We start from the raw sequence: 26,156 nt of genomic DNA, 5'->3' as shown, positions 1-26,156 counted from the left end.
TACGCAACCTGGAATTTGCAGCAAGATAAAAACATTGCTTTTGTTTTAGGATATGAAGTTTCTGCTGTTGGAATTTTTAACTAGTTCATCAATCAGGAATAACCAAAGTAACATAGAGTTTTCTAAATATATCATATTGATGTGTGCATTCATTAGAAACAGGCTCTCCCCCATCACAGCACTGTCCTGAGATCTTCCCAACTAAAAAACAAACTCCTCATGGGCAAGACTAAATCTTACTTTTTATTGACTGACATACAGTAAATGTTTGGTGAATAAAATCATGAATGAATGAATATATCTGAGATGAGTGGGATTGGGTTTTTTTCTAATAGTTTTTGGAGTACAGGTAGCTTTTGGTTACATGGATAAGTTACTTAGTTGTGATTTCTGAGATTTTAGTGTACCCATCACCCAGCAGTGTATACATGGTACCCAATATGTAGCCTTTTATCCATCCCCCAAATCTTCCCCCACACTGAGACCCCAAAGTTCATTAATATCACTCTTATGCCTTTGAGTCCTCATAGCTTAGCTCCCACTGATAAGTGAGAACATACGATATTTGATTTTCCATTCCTGAGTTACTTCATTTAGAACAATGACCTCCAGCTTCATCCAAGATGCTGCAAAAGGCATTTTTTTTGTTTGTTTGTTTCTTTTTATGGCTGAGTAGAATTCCATGGTGTACATATACCACATTTTCTTTATCCACTCGTTGGTCATTGGGCACTTAGGTGGGTTCCATATCTTTGCAATTGCAAATTGTGCCACTATAAACGTGTGTACATGTCTTTTTCATATAATGACTTCTTTTCCTTCGTTTTCCTTTGGGTAGATACCCAGTAGTGGGATTGCTGGATTGAATGATAGTTCTACTTTTAGTTCTTTAAGGAATCTCCATACTGTTTTCCATAATGGTTATGCTAATTTACATTCCCACCAGCAGTGTAAAAGTGTTCCCTTTTCACCACATCCACACCAACATCTATTGTTTTTTAACTTTTTAATTATGGCCATTCTTGCAGGACTAACATGGAATCTCACTGTGATTTTAATTTGCACTTCCCCGATTAGTGATGTTGAGCATTTTTTCAAGTTTGTTGACTGTTTGTATATCTCCTTTTGAGAAATGTCTATTCATGTCCTTCCTCCACTTTTGATGGAATTGTTTTTTGTTTTTTTTTCTTGCTGATTTGAGTTCCTTGTAGATTCTGGATACTAGTCCTTTGTCAGATGCATAGTTTGCAAATATTTTCTCCCATTCTGTGGGTTGTCTGTTTACTCTACTGATTATTTCTTTTGCTGTGCAGAAGCTTTCTAGCTTAATTAGGTCCCACCTATTTATTTTTCGTTTTTGTTGCATTTGCTTTTGGGGTCTTAGTCATGCATTCTTTGCCTAAGCCAATGTCTAGAAGAGTTTTTCTGATGTTGTCTTCTAGAATTTTTATGGTTTCGGGTCTTAGATTTAAGTCTTTGATCCATCTTGAGTTATTGAGTTGATTTTTGTATAAGCTAAGAGATGGGGATCCAGTTTGTTTCTTCTACATGTGCCTGCCAGTTTTCCCAGTACCATTTATTGAATGGGGTGTCCTTTCCCCAATTTATGTTTTTGTGTGATTTGTTGAAGGGCAGTTGGCTGTAAGAATTGGGCTTTATTTCTGGATTCTCTATTCTGTTCCATTGGTCTCTATGCCTATTTTTAAACCAGTAGCATGCTGTTTTGGTAATTATGGCTTTGTGGTATAATTTGAAGTTGAGTAATGTGATTCCTCCAGATCTGTTCTTTTTGCTTAGTATTGATTTGGCTATGTGGGCTCTTTTTTGGTTCCATATGAATTTTAGGATTGTTTTTTCTAGTTATGTGAAGAATGACGCTGGTATTCGGATGGCAATTGCATTGACTCTGTACATTGCTTTGGGCAGCATGGTCATTTTCACAATATTGATTGTTCCCATCCATGAGCATGGGATGTGTTTCCATTTGTTTGTGTTATCTATGATTTCTTTCAGCAGTGTTTTGCAGTTTTCCTTGTAGAGATCTTTCACCTCCTTGGTTAAGTATATTCCTAGGTTTTTGGGAGGGGTTTTTGGTTTGTTTTTTGCGGTTATTGTAAAAAGCGTTGCGTTCTTGATTTGATTCTCAGCTTAGTCGCTATTGGTGTACAGTAGTGCTACTGATTTGTGTATAATGATTTTGCATCCGGAGACTTTACTGAATTCACTTCTTAGATCTGGGAGCTTTTTGGATGAGTCTCAGGGGTTTCTAGGTATACAATCATACCAGCAAATGGCGACAGTTTGACCTCCTCTTCTCCAATTTGGATACCTTTATTTCTTCCTTTCACCTGATGCTCTAGGACTTCCAGTACTATGTTAAATAGAAGTGGTGAAAGTGAGCATCTTTGTCTTGTCCCAGTTCTCAAGGGGAATGCTTTCAACTTTTCCCCATTCAGTATGATGTTGGCAGTGGGTTTGTCATATATGGCTTTTATTACTTTGAGGTAAGTCCCTTCTATGCCTATTTTATTGAGGGTTTTTATCATAAAAGGATGCTGGATTTTATCAAATGCTTTCTCTGCACCTATTGAAATGATCATATAGTTTTTAATTTTTTTATGTGATGTACCATATTTATTGACTTGTATATGTTAAACCATCCCTGCATCCCTGGGATGAAACCCACTTGATCATATGTTATTTTTTTGATGGGCTGTTGGATTTGGTTATCTAGTATTTCGTTACGGATTTTTGCATCTATATTCATCAGGGAAATGGGTCTGTAGTTTTCTTTTTTTGTTATGTCCTTTCCTGGTTTGGGAATTAGGGCAACATTGGCTTCATAGAATGACTTAGGGAGCATTATCTCCTTCTCTATCTTTTGGAATGGTTTCAGTGGGATTGGTACCAATCCTTCTTTGAATGTCTGGTAGAAATCAGCTGTGAATCTATCTGGTCCTGGACCTTTTTTGTTGTTGTTGGAAATTTTTTTGTTACGGATTCAATCTCTCTGCTTGTTATTGGTCTGTTCATGGTTTCTATTTCTTCCTGATTTAATCTAGGAGGGTTGTATGTTTCTAGGAATTTATCCATTTCCTCTAGATTTTCTAGTTTGTACTCGTAAAGGTGTTTGTAGTAGCCTTGTATGATCTTTTGTATTTATGTGGTATCAGTTGTAGTATCTCCAGTTTCATTTCAAATTGAGCTTATTTGGATTTTCTCTCTTCTTTCTTTGGTTAATCTCACCAATGATCTATCAACTTTGTTTATCTTTTCAAAGAACCAGCTTTTGTTTCATTTGTCCTTTGTATTTTGTTGTTGTTGTTGTTGTTGTTGTTGTTGTTTCAATTTCATTTGACTCTACTCTGATCTCTGTTATTTCTTTTCTTCTTCTGGGTTTTGGTTTAGTTTGTTCTTGTTTCTCTAGTTCCTTGAGGTGTGACATTATGTTGTCAATTTGTGCTCTTTCATGCTTTTTCATGTAGGCATTTAATGCTATGAACTTTTCTCGTAGCACTACTTTTGCTGTATCCCAGAGGTTTTGATAAGTTGTGTCACTATTATCGTTCATTTCAAAGAATTTCTTAACTTCCATCTTGATTTCATTGTTAACCCAAAAATCATTCAAGAGCAGATTATTTAATTTCCATGTATTTGTATAGTTTTGAGGGTTTTTTCTGATGTTGATTTCCAGTTTTATTCCACTGTGGTCTAAGAAGATACTTGATACAATTTTGATTTTCTTAAATTTATTGAGACTTGTTTTGTGGTCTTCATATGGTCTATCTTGGAGAACGTTCCATGTGCTGATGTGAAAAATATAGAATACTACAGTTGCTGGGAAGAATTTCTGTAAGTATCTGTTAAGTCCAATTGTTCTAGGGTATAATTTAAGTCCATTGTTTCCTTGTTGACTTTCTGTCCTGATGATCTGTCTAGTGCTGTCAGTGAAGTATTGAAGTCCCCCACTATTATTGTGTCACTATCTCATTTCTTAGGTCTAGTAGTAATTGCTTTATAACTCTGGAAGCTCCAGTTTTAGATTCATATAACTATAGGATTATAATATCTTATTGTTGGACTGATCCTTTTATCACTATATAATGTGCTTCTTTGTATTTTTTTTTTAACTGTTGCTGCTTTAAAGTCTGTTTTGTCTGTAAGAACAGCTACTCCTGCACGCTTTTGGTTTCCATTTGTGTGAAACATCTTTTTCCATCCCTTTACCTTGAATTTACATGAATCCTTTTGCGTTAGGTGAGTCTCTTGAAGATAGCAAATATTTGATTGGTGGTTCTTTATCCATTCTGCCATTCTGTGTCTTTTAAGTAGAGCATTTAGGCCATTTACATTCAATGTTAATATTGAGATGTGAGGTACTGTTCTATTCATCATGTTAGTTGTTACCTAGATACTTTTTTTTTCCATTGTGCTATTGTTTTTTCAGGCCCTGTGAGACTTATGGTTTAAGGAGGTTCAACCCTGGCCTACAGAATTGGGATAGTTTCTAAAAGGCAAAAACTTCATTAGCAGTACGTTGTTATAGGTGAATTATATTCATAACATCATTGATCTAAGTTTATCTAAATCTTAGATACCACTACAAACCTAATGAAATGGCTAACATTCAAGGTAACAACTGACAAGATTAAGTTTTGGCAGATGCAGAGCAACTGGAACTCTCACACACAGGGAATGCAAAATGGCACAAGCACTTTGGAAGACAGTTTGCCAATTTATTAAAAGCTAAACATGTACTAGCAAACCAGTACAAGCAAAATCCCAAAATGTTAAAACACAGAGCTCACCTTTGGGCACATTTGTATGCCAGAGCACCAGTTTCTAATCCAGAATACAGCCAAAAAAATGGAAAACCTGTGTGATACGGGCTTTGATAGAAATATAGTAACAACAGCCTTCTCTTCAAAATCACAGAATATAGAAACTGAAACAGAATTGTTTCTGAATACTCGAGAAATAAAGAGCTGCTGATATAATCGAAGCTGCCTCTTTTTGAAGGGGTATCAACATTTGTTCTTTTTTAGAATTCTGCACAGATTTATTTTAAAGTTATCATTCAGAAGCAGCCACAATTCAGTCCTTGCCTTATATCATTCTTGCTTCATGATGTTATCTAGGCAACAATGGAGAATGAGGAGAAAAGTAAAACCAATTACACATCTGTGTAAATTGTCTTAAGTTAAACATACATTTAGCATATAACCTAGAAATCTCAGTCCTAAAATATATAAAACCATATGTCTATACCTGTCATGAATGTTTATAGAAGATATATTCATAATCACCAAAAACTGAAAATAATTGAATGTCTGCATACTGGTGAATGAAAAAGACTGTGGTACATCCATACAATGAAATACTACTCAGCAATAAAAAGGAATGGACTACCGACACGTGCAGCAACATGGTGCACCTCAGAAGCATTACGCAAAGAGAAAGAAATCAAACTCAAAAGGCTATATGCTGTATGATTTCATTTATATGACACTCTGGAAAAGGAAAAATTAAGTGGGAAGAAAACAGGTCAGTGACTACCAGTAGCCATGGAGCAGGAAAAGGAGACTGATTACAAGGCACATAAGGGAACTTTTGGGGGTGACAGAAATGTTCTTACATCTTGACTGTAGTGGGGTAGCTACATGCCGTGTAGGTTTGTCAAAACTCAGAGAACTGTACACCTAAAAAGCGTGAATTTTATTATATGTAAATTATATCTCAACAAACTTAACTTTTTAAAAAAAAAAGTCAGACAATGCGGTACTAAACATAAAAATAAATAAATTTTTGAAGTTGATCAGCATGAGCCCTTAGAAAATAGAACCTAATCAAAAGTTATGCCCTAATGCGTCAGAGGGTTGCAATCCCAGGGAGGCAAGGGTAACAGAAAAAATAAAGCAAACGAAGGAAAGAAGGAGAGAAACTACAGGGCATTGTGTTACTGATTTTGAATTGGTTGTAGCTTCAGGGGGACATGTAGTTGGCTGTTTTTCACATGGGACCGCTATAGAGAAGCCATTGGATAGTGGCAATGGTTATTAAAAAAAAAGAAAGAAAGAAAGAAAGAAAGAAAGAAAGAAAGAAAGAAAGAAAAGAAAAGAAAAAGAAAAAAAAAGAAAAAAGTCTGGGTGGAGTGGCTCATGCCTATTGTCCCAACACTTTGGGAGGCTGAGGCAGGTGGATCACCTGAGGTCAGGAGTTTGAGACCACCCTGACCAACATGGTGAAACCCCAACTCTACTAAAAATACAAAATTAGCCATGAGTGGTGGCAGGTGCCTATAATCCCAGTTACTCGGGAGGCTGAGGCAGGAGAATCACTTGAACCCGGGAGGCAGAGGTTGCAGTGACCGAGATCGTGCCACTGCACTCCACCCTGAGCAACAAGAATGAAACTCCATCTCAAATAAATAAATAAATAAATAAATAAATAAATAAATAAAGCAGCCATATGAAACAGTCAACAGGGAGAAGAAAAGGCAAACAATTTATCTCCTTTCATTCCTCCCAGTGAAAAGCTTGCCCAATGGAATGAAATACCCGTACTTCTGGACTGCATTGCCCAGACCCTGCATAGTTTCTGGGGAAGCCAGAAGCTTCAACAGGTCCATTTGGATCAAACCTCCATACCGGAGCTGCAGACACTCCTGTATGATGAACACAATGGCGGCCTTGCCTCTAGGATCAGCTCCCAACCCAGGAAAGCACAAGGCAATCAACGATGTTAGGAGATGTATCCTAGGGACAGTAGTCTGGGCTATATGAATTGTAGGATGAGCTATAGGAGTCATCACTGGAAAAGCATGACAAGTGGCCAAGGCCTGGGGCAGGTGGGGCCAGCAGATACGAGGCGTTCCACAAACTGGGTCTAGAACAATGGGCTATAACTAATAGACCTTCTAAACTAAAAGAGTAGTTTCATTTTTAAGAATATGCCACAGATACACTGAGAAAATTTCAAGCAATTTCTATCCATTAACAATTTCTGTCCATCTGTTCATGTGATGATCTCACCTGACCTTTAAATAATAAATAAGTTCAGATCTGTGTGGTTAAATACCATGTCAGACTGACACATTCAGGGACAGCTTCCTACAGAAAACACACTGCACATCAAAATAATGCCCTCCTCTGGACAGATCACAGGACCAATTCGTGATCCACTCACCACAACACAGACATCATCCTTCAGAAAATAATACATTCTAGGTAGAATTCAAAATCTAAAGACTGTCTTATAATCTTTCCCTCTGAGACATCAAAGCGAAAGTGTTATAGTTGAGGGGAACTGAAAAAAGCTCAACTCCATATTTTATCATGGAAATATATTATGCTTTTTAAAAGTTACCATATCCATTATGTGCTTTTACATGTATCATGTTACTTAATCCTCATAATCACCCTAGGAGGTAGGGTATATTACTGTCCCTGTTACAGCTGAGAAAACTAAGGCACAAAGATGTGTAATTTGCCCACAGCCAGCGTCCGAATGCTGTTGGTCTGAGCCCAGAGCCCCACACTCACAGTCATTTAACAGGCATGTGAGCGCCTGCCAGAAGCTGGAGATATAGAGGTGCAGACAGCACATGGCCCTGCTTGTACAGAGTTTATGCTGTATGGGAAAGACAGGCATTAAAGAAGTAATCACAGGTAAATAAAGGAGAAGCAGAGTCCTACAGAAGTTCATACCCTGTGCCTACTCAAAAATCTATGGTGCAAAGTTTGTGGTCATATTAGTATCAACTATCAAGGTTAAATCTGCAAGCACACACATTCAGGAGAAAATGCAAGCCAGTCAGAAATACTAGTGCTTTTTAGTTTATATTTTCTCTATATACAGTACAGTGGTCATTTTCCAAACCCAAACAGGTCCTGACAAACAATTTTTTCCCGTATGTTAACTAATTTACATGTTTACTGATTTACTCATTTAATATTTTTCTTACCCAGGCTTCAGTGAAATTAATTATATATTCATTTAACCATCTTCATTTTCAAAAGAACAAAAGAACAAAATATATAAATCCTGGTACTGCTCAGGAAAATATAAGAGTATAACTATAACATAGTTAAAATAATGTCTTTCACACAGATAATTCTATGATAAATAGATAAACTGCATCCTATAGAATAAGGCTTCTTGGAAGTGACTTCTTGGCTTATTTGAGGAGGGAGTTTGACACAGTCATAAGGAGCCCAGATTCTGGCATCAGATGGACCAAGACTAGATTTACTTCCTACGTATCACTGGGCAGGGCTCCTAGCCTCTATAAGTCCTGATTCTTTCATCTGTAAAATATAATCAAGTTGGCATACCTCAAAGGGTTGTTGTGAAGGTTAAAGGAGATAATGCATGTAAAGTGTTTAGCATAGTTCTTGACCCACAGTAAGCATCTAATGTACATGAGCTGTCATTCCTATTACGAATCCTCTAAATGGTTTGCATATTGAAAGAAACAGAAAAAGAAGACATGGTAAATGGATGGTATACAAATGAGATGCTTGAAATGTGTTAGGGAGCATGGCCTACAGATCCACTTGATTACACCAAGGGCAGCAGAGTGAGAACAACTCTGTAAATCCCACATGCAGAGCCCTCAATGGAAAGGAGAAGGGCAAATGGAAGCTGACAGGTGGTTAGTAATTACATAGTCAATTCATGTTTACAGAGGAGAGAGAATTTCAACGGGGATAATTAAAACAATAATCCACTTCTGGCTTTCCTTCCTGCCTAAACAGCACCTAAAAGACGTTGAGAGAGAAGAGACAGTTCAAATGGATACTTATCTCCACTTCTGTATGCCTACTTCTCCTTATCCCTTATCAACAGGTATAGCCTCAGGTTAGAAGTCACATGATAAAAGCCACAGGATGGAAGGGGACCCAGAACTTGGGATTTTCAAGTTTTTAAGCCACAAGACCTTTTCTTAAAAGTTTGAGAAAAGTAGTTAAAATGTGCAGCTACTCAAACCCCAGCAGCGATGGGGTCCCACAGCCTAGGCAGCTCACATCAACACCTGCTGCCCTAGCCCCGCTTCCCTGCTGTGGTTCCTGCAGCACAGTCTAAAAACCACTCATCACATCCTCCTGCTTATTTAGAGAGGCAGAAACTAAAGTCAGAAAAGCAAGGGGACTTCCACAAAATGACATGGCTGGAGGGATGAAGCTGTGACTGGCATCCAACCAGTTTTCTACTGGCCAGTCAGGTTCTCTTCACCATTGAACACCATCTTCCTGACTTACATACTAAACAGAGAAAGAAAATAGCCATGTTTGAAAAGAATGTGTCTCCTCACAGGAAGAAACAACCACGGAAGGCTGGTTAGCAATGAAGTCTGGCACCAACAGCTTGGGCTCCACTGATCTGCATTTGAACAAAATATCACCTCCATCTATGGCTGACAAGAGTTACCACGACAGTTTTTTGAACATTAAAACAAATTAAGTCAAAAAAATAATAGACTTCACAGTGAATGCCTAACAGATTCACATTTACAACTATATTGCATATGCATGCTCACAATTACACTTTGGAGGAAGTTTAAGCCACATTAATGAGATTGGGGGGAATGAAAAAAGGGAGTGAATAGCCAACAAAATTAACTACAGTGACTAATGGATGAATTATAGTCTTATGATGCCAGGCATGATTTAGTGTTCTCCTCACAGAACTCCAACTTAGATCATCTGGTTGTGCTTTAAAGCATCTATATTTTAAAACCAAAGGTCAAGCCAAGCACTTTCTTCTTAGGCTTGTATGTTGTAGAGTTCAAAGTTCATGTCAACCTGTGTAAATCATTTTCTAAAGAAGCATAACTTTCCTCTATCTGAGGGAGCAGTGATGCAGACAGAGCCCTCAAATTTCGGCTTCATGTGGCCTTCACGGATTCAGATTCACATTGGGCCTGAGTCTACAGCCATACAACCCAAAGGCTGGGAAAAATCCTGTGACCCTGACACCTGTGCAATCCCACTATTCTGTGTCGCATTTTCATCTTTTCCTTTTATTAAAAAAGGGATTTAGAGCATCCAGAGATAAACTGCCCAGTAGCTTGCACAAATTATTTCCTGGCCTCACCTGCATCACATCCCTTAAGTGTGTCTCACCTCCTCCAGCTTGGAAACCATTCCGACATATGGTTGGATGTGCCCTTGCTGACAGTACTGAAGCACTGAAGATAGGCTCTTAGAGAAGACAGGCAAGTTCATTTCTTTGTATCAATCACGGTACAGGCCCACGGCAGAGACATTCTTCAGGAGCAGAAGCTTGGCTGGTACAGAAGCAATGTTTCCTCCAGCAAATCCCACCACCACAATCCTGCCCTCCCATGCCACGCTGAGGAGAAAGAGAAGAAGAAAAAGAAATTATAAAAAAGCAGCATACATTTCACACCCATTAAGAAGGCTAGTCTCGTAAAACAACAAGTGACAAATGGCGAGGCTGTGAAGAACTGTAAGCCCCTGTGCACCGTTGGTGGGATTATAAAATAGTGCAACTACTACAGAAAACAGTACGAAGGTTCCTCAAAAACTTAAAAATAGCTTCAGCAATTCCACTTCTGATATATATCGAAAAGAATTAAAAGCATGGTCTCAAAGAGATGTTTGCACAGCCATATTCACAGCAGCACTATTCACAGCAACCAAGAGGTAGAAGCAACCCAAGTGTCCATCAACAGACAAATGAGAAACAAAATGTGGTATATACATACAATGAAATACTATTCTGCCCTAAAAAGGAAGGAAATCCTATCACATGCAATAACATAGATGATCCTTGGGAACATTATGCTAAGTGAAATAAGCCAAACACAAAAAGACAAATTACTGTATGATTCCACTTACATGAGGTATCTAAAGCAGTCAACTCATAGAAACAGAAAGTGAATGGTGGTTACCAAGGGCTAGGGAAAGGGAGGAAAGGAGAGTTGTTGTTTAATGGCTATAGAGTTTCAGGTTTACAAGATGAAAAAGTTCTTGAGATCTGTCACACAACAATGTGAATATAATTAACACTACGGAACTGCACACTTGAAAATGGTTAAGATGGTAAATTTTATGTTATCTGTTTTTTACCACAATAAAAAAAAAAAGGAGAATGAAAAAAAGAGCAATGTACATTAATTCACAGAGACAGAAAGTAGGACAGAGGTTACCAGAGGATGGGGAAGGGAAAAGAAGTAGCTAATGTTTAACAAGTATAGAGTTTTGTTGGGGATGATTATGCAACATTATGACTGTATTTAATGCCAGTGAATTGCATACTTACAAATCATTAAAATGATAAATATTAGGTTATAGTATATTTTACCAACATTTAAAAAACCAACATGTATTATATCCACAGCTGGGCACTCCTCTTGACCTTACAAAGTGGCAGGAGTGAATTATCATTTATTACTTTGGGCTTCTCAGTTAAAAAAAAAAAATGCCATATATGCCATTTTATATGCCATATGTTATAAATACCATAAGCAATGTATTAGGGAACCAAAGGAACTAGATAATTTTATAAGAGGGCCCACTTTAGAATCAAGGCTGTTGAGCCAGGTGCCGTGGCTTAAATTTATAATCCAAGCACCTTTGGAGGCCAAGGCAAGAGGATCACTTGAGCCCAGGAGGTCAAGACCAGCCTCGGCAACATAGTGAGACCTTGTCTCTACAAAATATAAAAATATTAGCCAGGCATTGTGGCACATGCCTGTAGTCCCAGTGATATGGTTTGGCTGTGTCCCCATCCAAATCTCATCTTGAATTGTAGTTCCCATAATCCCCACATGTCGTGGAAGGGACCCAGTGGGAGGTAATTTACTCATGGAGACATTTACCCTCATGCTGTTCTCATGATAGTGAGTAGCTTCTCCAAAGATCTGATGGTTTTATAAGGGGCTTTTCCCCAGCACTTCTCCTTGCTGCTGCCATGTGAAGAAGGACATGTTTGCTTCCCCTTCCACCATGATTGTGCGTTTCCTAAGGCCTCCCCAGCCATGCTGAACTGTGAGTCAATTAAACCTTTTTCCTTTATAAATTACCCAGTCTCAGGTATGTCTTTATTAGCAGTGTAAGAACAGACTAATACACCCAGCTACTCAGGAGGCTGAGGCAGGAGGACTGCTTGAGCCCAGGATGTAAAGGCTGCAGTGAGCCATGCAGCCATGATTGCACCACTGTGCTCCAGCCTGTGCAACAGAGTAAGACCTTGTCTCAGAAAAAAAAAAAAAGAGAGAGAATCAAGACTATCTATTTAACTACCTCAACCACTTTGTGGAAGAAAATTAGGCATATAAACAAATGTCATTCCATTTGTTTCCAAATGTCTGAGTTGTACTGAGACAACTCAGTTTGAAGATTATGAACTTAGGAAGCAGGAATAAGAAGACATACACTTTAATGAGGGAAGGACCATTTGCTTCATACAAAGACTTACTTTAGGATTCCTTTAACACATGTGCCTCTTTAGAGAATTTTAAATAATCTACAAAAATTCATAAGTATTCTGCAGCCCAGTATGAAAAGTCCCCTACAGTACTATTGCTAAGCAATGAGTTACAGAAACAACTTTTGCAAACACCTTGTATATAAAATATGTGTATATTTGTTTGGCTTTTGTTTTTTGCTTTTCTTCTTTAGAAGGGCAATGAGAAGCTATTGCTAAAACGCAATTATCCAGAAGGCAAGGAGGAAGGTAAGAGATGAGCGAGTTTTACCAGCTGTCTATCCTGGCTTTCCACTTGGACTACACACTCCTTCCTTTGCTTCTTCTCTAAGCACAGCACCAGGCACGGTGCAGAGGTGAGCAAACATATAGACTGCCTGCCACCCAGCTCAGGGGCTAGAGAACCAACTGGATCTCTTTTGTGGGTAGGCTACTGTCTCTGCTTCTGCGACTTCTACCTGAAACTGAGATAAAGAGATAAACTACAAAATTATGCTTGCCAGGATGACATAAGAAATGAAACCAACGCTATCAGAGTACTCCAGAATCCTTGGTTGAAAATGGAATGGGAATTGGTGTGATACAACACTCCTACTAAATCTCCAGTGATATTTTTTAAATAAAACAAGTCAAGGAATTACCTACGCTGCTGGCTGCTTCAGAAAGCAGTAAGATCAGAAGAGCCTGTACCTTGGTCCACAGTGACCCGGGGAAAAGGGAACTGCCACCCCAGTAATTCTAACAGTTGAACAATGCCCTCTGCAAGAATTCCCCACAGACATGGATATAAAGTTGTTAGTGGGAACTGGCATAGCTGTATTTAACACATGAATAATTTCTAAAGCATTTGGCATTGCCAACTAGAGAGTCTGCAGTCATTTTTTTGGATATTTTCCAGTTGGGTATTTTGTTTTTGCTATATATAAGCATTTCCTGATTTTCTCTGCTTCTATTCCTTTTCACCCACCCACTCGCTGTTCTCGTTGATGCTGATGCCTACAGGAGAAGTGAACAGCAAAGATGAGAGAGAAGCAAGGCCAGAAGGAAGGCAGAGATCAGGAAAGGTTTCAGCTCTAGTCCACTCTAGACAGACCATCACGTACCTGAGGACAGCCTTCAGGCAGATGTCTCCTCCCACCATGTCGATGGCCACATTCACCCCGCCCTAGTCCACCAGCTTCCTCACTGCCTCCTTCAGCCTGCTCTAACTGTAGTTCACGCTGGACTGCGCACCCCTCTGCACCGCCACCTTGCACTTCTCGTCACTTCCAGCAGCAGCTATGTTACCCGCATCAAGAACACAAGATACCTGATTATCCAGAACATGTCCCAAGAAAGGGGTACCCCACCTACCCCATCTCCAGCCAAAGGGTGCTACTCAAGGAAATCATTGTGACCTTGCTGCCCTGGCATTGGCCTTGAGCCCACACATCAGGCCCAACACACAGACAATCTCACTGGCCCCTCCAAGCCCCACTAGCCATGAGGTCCACATTTCTAGTAATCCTGGAACCCTAACAGGGATAGCTAGAAGGTGGTTCAAGAAACACTCAGAAAGTCTTCTCAAATGCAAATGAAAACCACCATTTATTGAGCATCTACTATGAATCAAGCAGTAAGGACACAAGATGGATCCTTTAGAGCCAAGAAAGCAAGATACATCAGAGTGATGGGGGAAATAAAGAGGGGCCCAGAAATGTAAACAAGAGGTACCCAACCTAAATCTAGAGGATCAGGAAAGACTTCCTAGAGGGTAAAACATGATTCAATAGAAAGATCTTGAGGTTAGAGAGACCTTAGTCCAAATCCTGGCTTTGCCACTCACTAGCTGTGTTAACCTAGGCAAAATACTTAGTAAGAATTAATACATTTTGTTACTATTTGCCAGTTAACATTCTAAACGTTTTACATATATGAATAACTCATTTAATAATAATAGCCCAATTAAATATACAGTATTATTATCCTTGTTTTATAGATGAAGAAACTGAGGCAGAAGAAGTTAAGTAACTTGTTGCCCAAGGAAGGTCGCACAGCAAATGGGAGACAGAGCTGGGGCGCAAACCCAAGTAATTCATCTCCAGAGTCCATGCATTTAACCTCCATACTACCTGCCAGCTTCTCAAGGTTTCAGTTACCTCATCAGTAAAGTAAGACATTTAAAAAATTATCGGAGGCTGGGCACGATGGCTCATGCCTATAATCCCAGCACTTTGGGAGGCCCAGGTGGGCAGATCACAAGGTCGGGAGTTCAAGACCAGCCTAGACAATATGGTGAATCCCCCATCTCTACTAAAAATACAAAAATTAGCTGGGAGTGGTGGCACGCGCCTGTAGTCCCAGCTACTTAGTTACTCGGGAGGCTGAGGCAGGAGAATCACTTGAACCTGGGAAGTGGAGGCTGCAGTGAGCCGAGATGTGCCATTGCACTCCAGCCTGGGCGACAGAGCGAGACTCTATCTCAAAAAAAAAAAAAAAAAAAAAAAAATCAGGGGTTGGGTGCAGTGGCTCACGCCTGTAATCCCAGTACTTTGAGAGGCCAAGGTGGGTAGATCACAAGGTCAGGAGTTCAAGACCAGCCTGGCCAATATCGTGAAACCCCATCTCTACTAAAAATAAAAAAATTAGCTGGGTGTGGTGGCATGCACCTGTAGTCCCAGCTACTCGGGAGGCTGAGGCAGAAAAATTGCTTGAACCTGGGAGGTGGAGGTTGTAGTGAGCCGAGATCGTGCCACTGCATTCCAGCCTGGGTGACAGAGCAAGACTCTGTTTAAAAAAAAAAAAAAAAACTCCAGGCTAAAGAGAAATAAAGGAAAAAGAATTAAATGGGACACTGTATATAAAGCACTTGGAAAACAAAGTGTTAGATAAACTGAAGCCACTGTAACACCATGCAATCATTTATTCTATTTGAGCCTGAGAAGAACATTATTGAGGAGATATAATTACTCCCAGTTTACAGACAGAGACATAGACTCAAAGGGCTAAAGCAATCAACCAGGGTCGTCCAGGTAGCAGGTGTTAGAACAACTACTCAAGCCCACTGCTGCGTTACTCCAAAGCCCATGCTTTTCCACTCCATCACCCTAGCAGAAAGCCATACCTAAAGCCTGAAACAGATGGCATAGATGGTGGTGAGCAATACTATGGGGAAGTTTGGGGTTTGGAAGTCTCCAGAAAAGCTGCAAACACTCAAGCATTGCCTAGACATGCCTCACCACGGGGCAGCACCCACCAGCCCAAGCCCTTTAGCCTCAAAGTGAATTTGCAATGAAATACTCCAAGAACACTGGTGCCCTTAAAACATTCCAAACTTACTCATAACTATTTGAAACTGAATGCTTCCCTCAAACATTCCCTGGTGGAACCCTGAAATAGTCACAGTTCCCTGAGGGCTATTAGCACACAGTGCCACAGTGGGCAGACACTGCTCTAGGGTCAGGCACCTGAACTGAATCCCAAGATTCTCCCTAGATCTCCATGAGACCTGCAGTGAACCATTTTCTCTCTTGGTGCCTCGCTTTCTTGATCTGTGAAATAGGGATAATAAACACTTACACTACCCATCTCTCAGGGGCTTTGTGAGGATCAAGGGTAAGATAATTGCTGTGGAGGCACTTTGGAAGCAATATGAAATGCTGTGGATTCAGGGTGTAATCAACATGACCTGTTCCACATAGGTGGCATGGTAACATTTCTATTTTTGCTTGCTTTTGTTTAAAACCATTATTGCTGTTCAAGAAAAAACAGATTAAGTTAATTTTAACATATTAATTAAAGTGAGCTTTTCTCTCTACTATTTATAACAATTTATAACTATTTAAAACAATTTGTACAATTTTATCTTTCTCGAAATGTTAAATAACCAATAGCTCTAGACAATAAAACCAATTACAGTCTCTCCCCCAAACAGGAGCTAAAAGCCAATCCTTTTAACATGAAATGTGTTCATATCACTTGAGGAGCCTCCTGGTATCTCTGATTACTTTCAGAACTCACAAGTCCTTCCCAAATGGAACTTAATATGAGAAAGGAGAGATGTCCCCTAAAGGAATTCCAGACCAATCCAATTATCTCCAGACCTATATACCTAGCTGCCCTCTGGCTATCCGATTGCGTGCTCCACAGGAACCTCACATTCAACACAGAGAAAACCCAACTCACTATTCCTGCCTGTGTTCTCAATCTCAGTAAGATGGCAACTCCTCGAGTTAACTTAGTTTGCTCCTTCCCACTCAATGTCTAATAATAACAGGATTCTTTTTAAAGAGATTCTTACTGACATGCCCCGCCCTCTAATAGGCACTGCACGTGTAATCTCAATATTCCCACAACAACTCCATGGAGAAAGCATTTCTTTTACAAGTGAGAAAACTGACGATATTAAGCTGGAGGCAGAGCTGGAATCTGAACCTACATCAGGCTAACTTTAAAGTCCTTGTTCTTTTGACTAGAGCAGGATGCTCTCCAGGTACCAAATTCTCTCTTTTTTTCCACTTCAGTATCTCTCAATGCATTGCTTCCACTGCCTTGGTTCAGGTAGCCTATCCTAATCCTGGCTTGGATTGCTCCAAGAGCCTGTCCTGTTGCTTCCAGACTACCCTTGACCTTTCCCCTATCCCTTATTCCCATGGCTACCAGAGTGAACTTTTCCAAATGCAAAAATATCATGTCACTTCCCTACTTTAAATCCTCAACTGCTCTCAATAGCTTCCAATAAATGTTCAAATTTTTCAGCCCCACACAAGGCCCCTCGTGATCTTATCTCTGCCTTCCTCTCTAGAGTCACCTTCCACTATTTCCCCCCAGGTCCTTGGCTCCAAAGATGCTATTTGCAATTCTCTGAATGCACCATGCTAGTTCCTAGTTCTCTATCTTCTAATAAGTCTTCCCACCACTAAAATGGCCTTCATTTCCCTTCTTCCTCTATTCAACAGCTACCAATTATTTAAAAGTAAGCTTAAATGTCTACCTTCTCTAAGAAATCCCCCTTTTCCAACACTCACAGCCTCAGAAAGATACTTCTGAAGAGACCTAAGTCTTTTTTCATTATTTTATTCATTAATTCATTCATTTAAGAAATAGTTCTTGAGGGCCTACTATGTTCTAGGTACCATGCTAGGTGCAGGACTACAGGGATGAACCAAAGAGACACTGTCACTGCCTTTATGGGGATTACAGTCCAGTAAGAGGGAGACAATAACCCGATAATGACACAAATAACCACACCCTGAGCTATGTATTATGAAAGAGAAGTAGAGGGTGTTATGAAATCACATATACAGAGGAGGGAGAGAGGACTCACCTAGACTGAGGGACAGAGAATACTTCCCTGAAAAAGTGACATTTGAGTTTAAATCTGAACGACAGCTCTGAGCATTACAGGTAGAGAAAATAGCATGTGCAGAAGGCATGAAGTGGGTCAGTCCTTGCCAGGGTCTAGTAGCTGGAAGGATGAGTGATTTGCTTCTAGGCCCCCTCCCTAGTCTGTAAGCGAATAGATGGCAAGACCCTGCTCTGGGTTACTTTATATCCCCAATGCCTTGCACGTGGTTTTTAATCAATGAATGAATATATTGTTTGAATAAATATGTGCTTGAAAACTGGAGTTAGGATTTTTTTAAATAGTGACTTTAACATACAAATACCTTGGCCTGAAGAACATTTGTTGTCACATCACCGCAAGGCCTGTGGTTCCAGCTGCTGCCATCACTAAAACAATTTCAATTTCTCTGTGCAACGAAAGATGAATGCTACTTCAGAAACCTTCAAAAGTCAACCAATAATATGATTTCACAAATAGAAACAGAACATTTTAAAGGAAGAATGTTAGAGGTTGTTTCATTCAAACCTTCGTATACATCTGTTCTCTACCCTGTAAGCTTACAGATGTGACTTCTAGATTAGCGTTAATTTGGTTCAGTTTTGAAGACTTGCTAGGAAAAAGATTCCTAAATCTCTCTAGGTAGCCTCTCCCTCATATCAGTGGCAACCTTTCCTTTGAGCTACTACTCCAATTTATTCTTCAGAAATTCTATCTTAAAATCCTTCTCATATTAGATACTGCCCAATGTTACAAGGTGATGAGCATGTTACAAGATGAGTTGAGCCACAACTCAACTAAACCCAGCTCTCTGAAGCAATTCTGGGTCTCAGCTCTCTAAACAGATCAAGAAGCAGTATGGATGCTCCAGGTAAAGAATCAAACTTTAGCACCTTTTCTTCTGAAATGTCCCATCTGGCACACTCAACAAGGCCTCACAGAAACAAATACCATGGGCCTCTAATAAACTCAGAGTGAAATGGGCTTCAATAAACCAACTCTCACACTTTAGTATTTTTTATGAGATCTCCAGAGTGGTCACATTTGAGAGAGGTATTTCTCCAATTCACACTGGCCAAGTTCACAGTCTATCATTTCCTATCAGACAGAGGGATGTCCTCACAGTCAAAAAACCCCAATCTCAAGTGGCTACCTCCCTTTGGCCTGTCATCAGCCAAAAGGAAGGGAAAGGAAGGGAAGAGGTGGGGCACGGCCTTGTTGGACACTTCTGAAACCAAGAGATGGGTACCTTCTAGCCTTCTGTCACCTACACAGTCCTTAACCCAGGCTGGGAATGGGCCCGATGCTCAAGAGCAAAAATTGCAGTGCCATAAGTTATAGGGAGGACAGCAGCTTCTTGTAGGGAGACCTTTTCTGGAATCTGCCACAGGTCCTATAAAAGAGATAATAGTGACTTACGGATTGAGTGTATGTACCTAGTCATAAAGGCTGCTCAGTAAATATTGGGATTTGATTCAGTGACTGATTGGCAAAGGGAAACACCTGCCCATAACCAAGCCCAGTGGAAGTCAAAACTAAGCAAGCTACAGCAGATTTCAGGACTTGAATGCATCAGACTTCAAAACCCCAAGGCTAGCATCTGGCTCAGGAAGGAGCCAACAGGTAGAGAACCGAACACAGATCACGGTACTGTGATGGGTGAATGGTCTAATATGTCAGTTTTACCTCAGTAAAGCTGGGGGGGGGGTCAATTGTGTACTGTCCACCATGAGGGGGCACCATTCACACCCTGCACAACCATACTAGACTACCCTGGCTGGCTCCATTCCCAGGGCTATCTCTTTCACAAGCTTTGTGTCCAGGAGTAGCCCATTACATCCAGCTCAATGCCCAAAACCAGTTTTTCTACCAAAACTACCTAGTCCAAATGAACAGCCAGCTCAAGGACTCAGAAAACAAAATGTTGTTCTTCATTAAAACACTCAACGCAAACAAAGCTCTGTGCAAAGTGTCACATAAATGAAGACAAGGAGTTTAATATTTGAAAAAATGAAGTGCTTAGCTGAGAAACAAGACATGACTAAATAAACACAAAGAAAAAGAAGGAGAGGGGAAGACAGGAACGAGGGATAGGTGGAAATTAAAGAAAAACACAGGAGAAAAAACATCTTCAACCATTAATCTTGAGTGGTACAGATACCTTCTGGTCAGTGACGCATTCTTCCACCATACAATTAAAGTTTCTTATGCCAATAACTATCTCCCTAAAGGAAACATACCATTAAAGATATGTGCGAATGCGTGACCTTGCATTCCTTTTCCTGAGTTAATCAAAAAAGAAAAAAAAATGCACATCTCTGACTCCAAAAGACACAGGTTGGTCTTAATTATCTATTCAGAGTTAATGTTTAGTAAATAAAATAGTAATTCTCTCAATACCACCACCAGATTGTCAAGCCTATTTGAGTGAGCACATTTGAGACGATGAGATAGAGTAAGGCAAAGGTTGATTTGAATTAGAAGCCCAGTCTTAACTTCACAAGAGGCTCAAGTTCTCTGTCCTCTCAGTTAAAGACTGAGGTGCTGCCTTTTATTCATAATAAAAAGTTTAATGCAGCCAGGAACTTCAATGACTTCCTTTCCCCAATTCAGAATTTGTTTCTTACCTTTCTATTTAGGTTTCCCTTTGGTGTCTGCAGGCAAAAGCCAGTAGAAGCAAGACCCTTCGGCTACAAATGAAGTTAGCACATTTTTCATAGCTCCATGTATATTGATTCCCTAGACTTCAACTAATTTACCTCTTTAACTGTGCTGACATCTGTGCCTGTCTCCAACACTGTCCCAGAAAACTCCATTCCTGAAAACATATTGTTTAAAGATTAGGTTATCTGTAAAACACAACACCACGGAGATGAGAAAACACTGATCAACAGGCTAGTCCAACAGCTTTTGGAGCTGAGGGAGTTTAGGTGCCCTTCCCCCTCTCCATATGCAGGCAGAGAGATAAGGGTGTTATACCCAAAGCAGATGAAAGTAAACATAAGATTTCACAATCACAACCTGGGAAGCTATAGCAGTCCCAATCTTACCATGACACAAATGAAAATTTCAAGACTGCAAAAGCACAGAGAATCACAGGTACACAGGTACTTTTGACCTAATCACTGGGACCTCCTATAGCACCCCAATGACAATGTTCATCCTATTTATCTGTTTTCAAGTCTCTTCTGCTGGACTATAGGGCCCTCCCTCAAGGACATGAACTGTGTTTATTCAGACAGTACTTGGCTCAACTGGATGAACTGATGTCTGCCCTTTCCTCTTTCACCTCTGAAATTTCTGAAGTAATTATAATGTTTCCTACTTGAGCTGCCAGGGGAATAACTCAATTGAGTATGACATCTTCCCCCCAACCAGTATTTCAGCAAATATAAACAGAAGGAAATGGTTCCAACTGTTGAGATACAATCAAATACCCTGAGACCAAAACACGGTAACTATTTGCAATTACTCTGTCTTTAATAATATAGATCTGTATAAAATATACATGTACTATATACATGCTAAGCTATACTTATAACCCTTTAAACACATTTCAACAACAAAAATCAGTCACTTGTCCACATGTTCAGGATCTAGAAGCAGATTGGGAACAAAAATCGGACAGAGGGCTGCTAAGAAATCCACACCCTTTTCTTCTCTCTGATCCTTTGGCATTATGTTTTATTGGGAATGTGTCTGTGAGGCTGAAGTTTTAGCTGCAAACAGATGTCTGTGATCCTTCAGTGAAGAAACAAAATTGGGGCAATATCAAGCAAGGAAAGGGAATGAATGACTAGGACCAACGATAATTCTGGTGAACAGAATTTTGGTGAAAATTCATTTGTTCATTTCTTCATTTTTAGAGTATTTACTGAGCACCTACTAAGAGCCATGTACAATGCTAAGCTGGGTGATATAATATTGAGCAAGACAGGCACAGACTTTGCCCTCATGGGGCTCACAATCTAGTGATCCCAATTCACAGTGAGACGGACACATCTAACTGAACCATCACTGATGGCAGGCAGACACCAACAGAGCACTGCCTGAGACCAAGGGCATGATTCGGAAAACTCCCTGTATCTTTTTTTCCTGAAGCAGTCACTTGGTCTCTCCATACTCACCAGGTGTGAAGGGAAGATGGGGCCTTTCCTGATATTGACCTTGGCAGATCAAAATATCACCAAAGTTAACTCCACAGAAATGGACATCAACTCTGACCTACAAAGGAAATAGAGCCGCAAAGCAGAACAGTACACATCCATGGAGACAATGTTCATTCAATCATACCAAAATAGTTAATGACAACGACATGCCAGGTACTAAAGTAAGAGCCGGCACACACTCAGGAGGCAAAATGGGCAAGGTCTCTGCCTTCATGAAGCTAAAGTATAGTAGAGAAAACAGATATTAACCAGGTAATAATGAAGATACATATATTAAGTTATAACTCCAGTACCAAGTGTTAATGATATAAATATATGGTGCTATGAAAGCACATAATGGAAGGATTTGACCACTTGGGGAAGTCAGGAAAAGCGTTCCTAAGTAAGCAACACTTGAACTAACAACTAAGAGTTAACTATTCAAAGTAGGAGGCAAAAAGGCTTGGCACAGACAAAAGCAATGGCATCTACAAAGACCTACAAAGACACTACAGTGGGGACACAAGAGACTTTGAAGCCTTACTGAGGACTTTTTTTTTTTTTTTTTTTTTTTGAGACGGACTCTCACACTGTCGCCCCAGGTGGAGTGCAGTGGCATGATCTTGGCTCACGGCAACCTCCGCCTCCCAGGTTCAAGCAATTCTCCTGCCTCAGCCTCCCAAGTAGCTGGGGTTACAGGCATGTACCACCACGCCCAGCTAATTTTTTTTGTATTTTTAGAAGAGGTGGGGTTTCACCATATTAGCCAGGCTGGTCTCGAACTCCTGACCTCATGATCCACCTGCCTCAGGCTCCCAAAGTGCTGGGATTACAGGCGTGAGCTACGCGTCTGGCCTCCTTTCTGAGGATCTTAATTTTCATGCTACAAACAATGGGAAGTCATTAATGAATTTTAAACAGAAGGGTAAAATGATCAGCTGTTTGGGGAATCTGGAATCCTTTAGTCTAGCCCCAGATCCCCAACCTCTATGTTTTGTGATAGTGCCATAGCTGAGGCAGACCAACAGCAGTGTAGCCAGCAGTTTCACCAGGCCCTGTAAGCCCGTGGTTCTCAAAATGTGGCCCCAGACCACTAGCATCAGTATCACCTGGCATAGGCCAGGCACAATGGCTCACGCCTCTAATCCTAGCACTTCCAGAGACCAAAGCAGGAGAATCACTTGAGCCCAGGAGTTCAAGACCAGCCTGGGCAACCATCTCTACAAAAATAAAAATTAAAAAATTATCTAGGAATGGTGGCATGTACCTGTGGTCTCAACTACTTGGGAGACTGGGGTAGGAGAACCGCTTGAGCCTGGAAGGTCAAGGTTGCAGTGAGCCATGATCATGCCACTGCACTCCAGCCTGGGTGACAGAGTGAGACCCTATCTCAAGAACAAAAAAAAAAAGAAAGAAATTCAAATTATTAAGCCCCATCCCAGGCCTACTGAATCAGAAACTCTGAAGATAAAGCCTAGCATTCTTTTTTAATAAACCCCAACTGATTCTGATGCATGCTAGACCAGGGGTTCCCAACCCCAGGGGCCAAAGACTGGTAGCCTGTCAGAAATCTGGCTGCACAGCAGGAGGTGAGCAGACAAAGCAAGCATACCGCCCAGCTCTGCCTCCTGTCAGATCAGGGGCGGCATCAGATTCTCATAGAAGTGCAAACCCTATCGTGAAATGCACAGGCAAGGGATCTAGGTTGCGCACTACTTATGAGAATCTAATGCCTGAGGATCTGAGGTGGAACAGCTTCATTCCAAAACCATCCCCTCCAACCCCCATCAATCCATGGAAAAACTGTCTTCCACAGAACTGGTCCCTGGTGCCAAAAAGGTTGTGGACCGCTGTGCTAGACAACCACTGTCATAGACCAACATCCCAACAGGGATTGGAATCACTGGAAGAAATGAAAGCTGAGATGCCAAAGGGATGATATTGATTTGTTTGTACAGAGGTGGCCATATTGGTGAGAAGACATTTTTATCTACAAAATTCATTCATTCAACAATTTTTTAAGCTTCTGCCACATGCCAGGAACCATTTTAGACTTCAGGGATTTAGCAGTGAGTAAAACTACATAGTCACAGCTCTCATGGGCTAATTCCTTACAACGCAATGTCTAGACAAATAACAGAACAAAGGAGCCTAGCCCTCAGCCTGGACCCATTCCGTGCAGAACACAAAGGTTATTGACAAGTATACACAGGGTACACATGTCTTCTCCAGCCACTCCACCTAGATTGAAGGATGATTTGAGGATGAATGTCATTCAGCCTGTGAATCCCAGGAAGTAGTGCTCATCCAAATAATCCGTGTTAGCCATGTTAGTTAATAGGTTCCATGCTGGTAACACTTCAGGGTTACAGCTGCCTTTCTCCCTCTCCCTGGAGGTCTCCAACACTGAGACCCACTGCCTGCTTCACACTGTCTGAGGTTCTCATCTCCACACCAGATGACACTGTGTTACCAGAGTGGTCAACAGGCAGGGCCAAAGTGACTTCCACATTTCAGTGGACCAGCTGCCCACATCCCTAAAAGAATCCAATCCCAAATCTCTGCAATACACCAGAGGCATATGTTCACATGCAAACACGGGGGTTGCCGGGCTGGTTTCAGGGAGGCAGAGGCCGAATAATTCGATTCCGGCACTGAGGTGGAACGAAGCAAGGATGAGGTCTATGCACCTGTGTTAAACCAATAACTTGCACATACAAAGTCATGTGCAAATCAAAATTCTCTGTTTCTAAGGCAATAACTCTGAGCATTGAGAAAGAGGACTATAAGTGTGTTTTGGGGGAACAATCTTCCTTTAGCACTTTAGACCTTGGAAAGGGCTTCAACCTCCTAGACCAGGACGAAGTTGCCCTCCAGTCTCTGGGTCGCCCCCTTGCTTGGGAACTGGGAACTTGATTCAAGAAGGAAGCCTGCGGGGAGTGTGTGGTGACGAGGAGAAGGGGAGAGTAGAAGGGGATAAGGCAGCCCCCTACCTCGTGAGGCCCGACGGGGCGGGGGGCCACCTCTTCAATGGTCAGGGTCTTCTTCAGCTCTGCGCAAATCGCGGCGCGGTAGTGCCGGCCGCTGCCCTGTCCGGGTCTCTTGCAACACAAAACAAGGGCAGGGTCAGTCGGGCAACCCTGCCGGGAGCACCCCAGGGCTGCCTTGCGGGGCTCAGGGAGGAGTCGGGGTTGCACCTGCAGACCCACGCCCGAGGGAGGCACTGCGTGCAGAGCACGGCCGCCACGGTGGGGCCAAGCGAAGGGCGGAGGGGGAGTGGCCGGAGCGCGGCAGGAAGAGCCAGACAGCGCCGCCCAGCCCCGGGAGAGCGGAAGGGCGGCCCAGGAGGCCTTCTGGCGACGAGCCCCGGCAGCCACGACCCAACCCTTGCGGGGCGGCTCCGGCCCAGTGCGCCGGTCTTCTCCGGCCGCCGAGCCCAAACGAGCGCGCGAGCCCCCTGTTGGGCCTCTCTGTAGGTGGAGCCGACTGGAAGGAAAGAAGAAAAAAGAAAAAAGAAAACACCAGGAAACGGAATTAGATTACCCGAGATTAACCTTCGTTGGCATTTTTGTAACAAATTTGGGAGACTTTTTTTTTTTTTTAATAGTTTCAACTTTTATTTTAGATTCGGGGGCTGTGCAGATGTGATCTGGGTATATTGCATGATGCTGAGGTTCAGGGTACGAATCATCCTGTCACTTCGGTGCTGAACATAGGATCCAATAGTTTTTCAAACCTTGCCCCCCTCAGAATTGGGAGACTTTTTAAACCACGCTTGGCGACATTTAAATAGTGGTTCTTGGCTGGGTGGCTCACGCCTGTAATCCCAGCACTTTGGAAAGCCAAGGCGGGTGGTGGCCAGTGTCTGTGGGCTCAGCTACTCGGGAGGCTGAGGCGGGAGGGTCGCTTGAGTGCAGGAGTTGGAGGCTGCGGTGAGCTATGATCGCACCACCCTGAGCGACAGAGTGAGACCTTCTCTATAGATTAGATAGACAGACAGACAGATGATGCATAAAGGTCCTTGGGTCCTCTGCAGTGCAAAAAAATCCTAAATGCATAGGTAAAGTCTTTATTTATTTATTTATTTATTTAGAGACAGGGTCCTGCTCTGTCAGCCAGGCTGGAGTGCAGTGGCACTATTTCGGCTCACTGCAACCTCCGCCACTCAGGGTCAAACCATCCCCCTGCCTCAGCCTCCCATGTACCTGGTACTATAGTTGTGCGCCACCACA

General features: G+C 41.4%; 1 protein-coding gene across 1 annotated transcript in view; it reads right to left on the bottom strand.

Annotated features, from left to right (window-relative positions):
• The window catches only part of LOC103231036 (quinone oxidoreductase-like protein 2), a 49,234-nt gene that overhangs the window by 6,089 nt on the left and 16,989 nt on the right, over window positions 1–26,156 (bottom strand). Inside the window, exons 2-8 of the mRNA XM_037986214.2 lie at window positions 25,122–25,410; window positions 24,918–25,026; window positions 21,904–22,000; window positions 20,536–20,594; window positions 19,026–19,169; window positions 18,102–18,185; window positions 10,096–10,353 (exon numbers count right to left, since the gene is read on the bottom strand). Coding sequence (XP_037842142.2) covers window positions 19,044–19,169; window positions 20,536–20,594; window positions 21,904–22,000; window positions 24,918–25,026; window positions 25,122–25,410 — 680 coding nt within the window. The 3' untranslated portion in view covers window positions 10,096–10,353; window positions 18,102–18,185; window positions 19,026–19,043. The remainder of the gene's footprint in view (window positions 1–10,095; window positions 10,354–18,101; window positions 18,186–19,025; window positions 19,170–20,535; window positions 20,595–21,903; window positions 22,001–24,917; window positions 25,027–25,121; window positions 25,411–26,156) is intronic.

The sequence above is a fragment of the Chlorocebus sabaeus genome, chromosome 25, assembly GCF_047675955.1.
Source record: "Chlorocebus sabaeus isolate Y175 chromosome 25, mChlSab1.0.hap1, whole genome shotgun sequence".
NCBI classification, from domain to species: Eukaryota; Metazoa; Chordata; class Mammalia; order Primates; family Cercopithecidae; genus Chlorocebus; species Chlorocebus sabaeus.
Note: the sequence above shows the minus strand (reverse complement) of the source record. Positions and strands in the feature narration are given on the sequence as shown.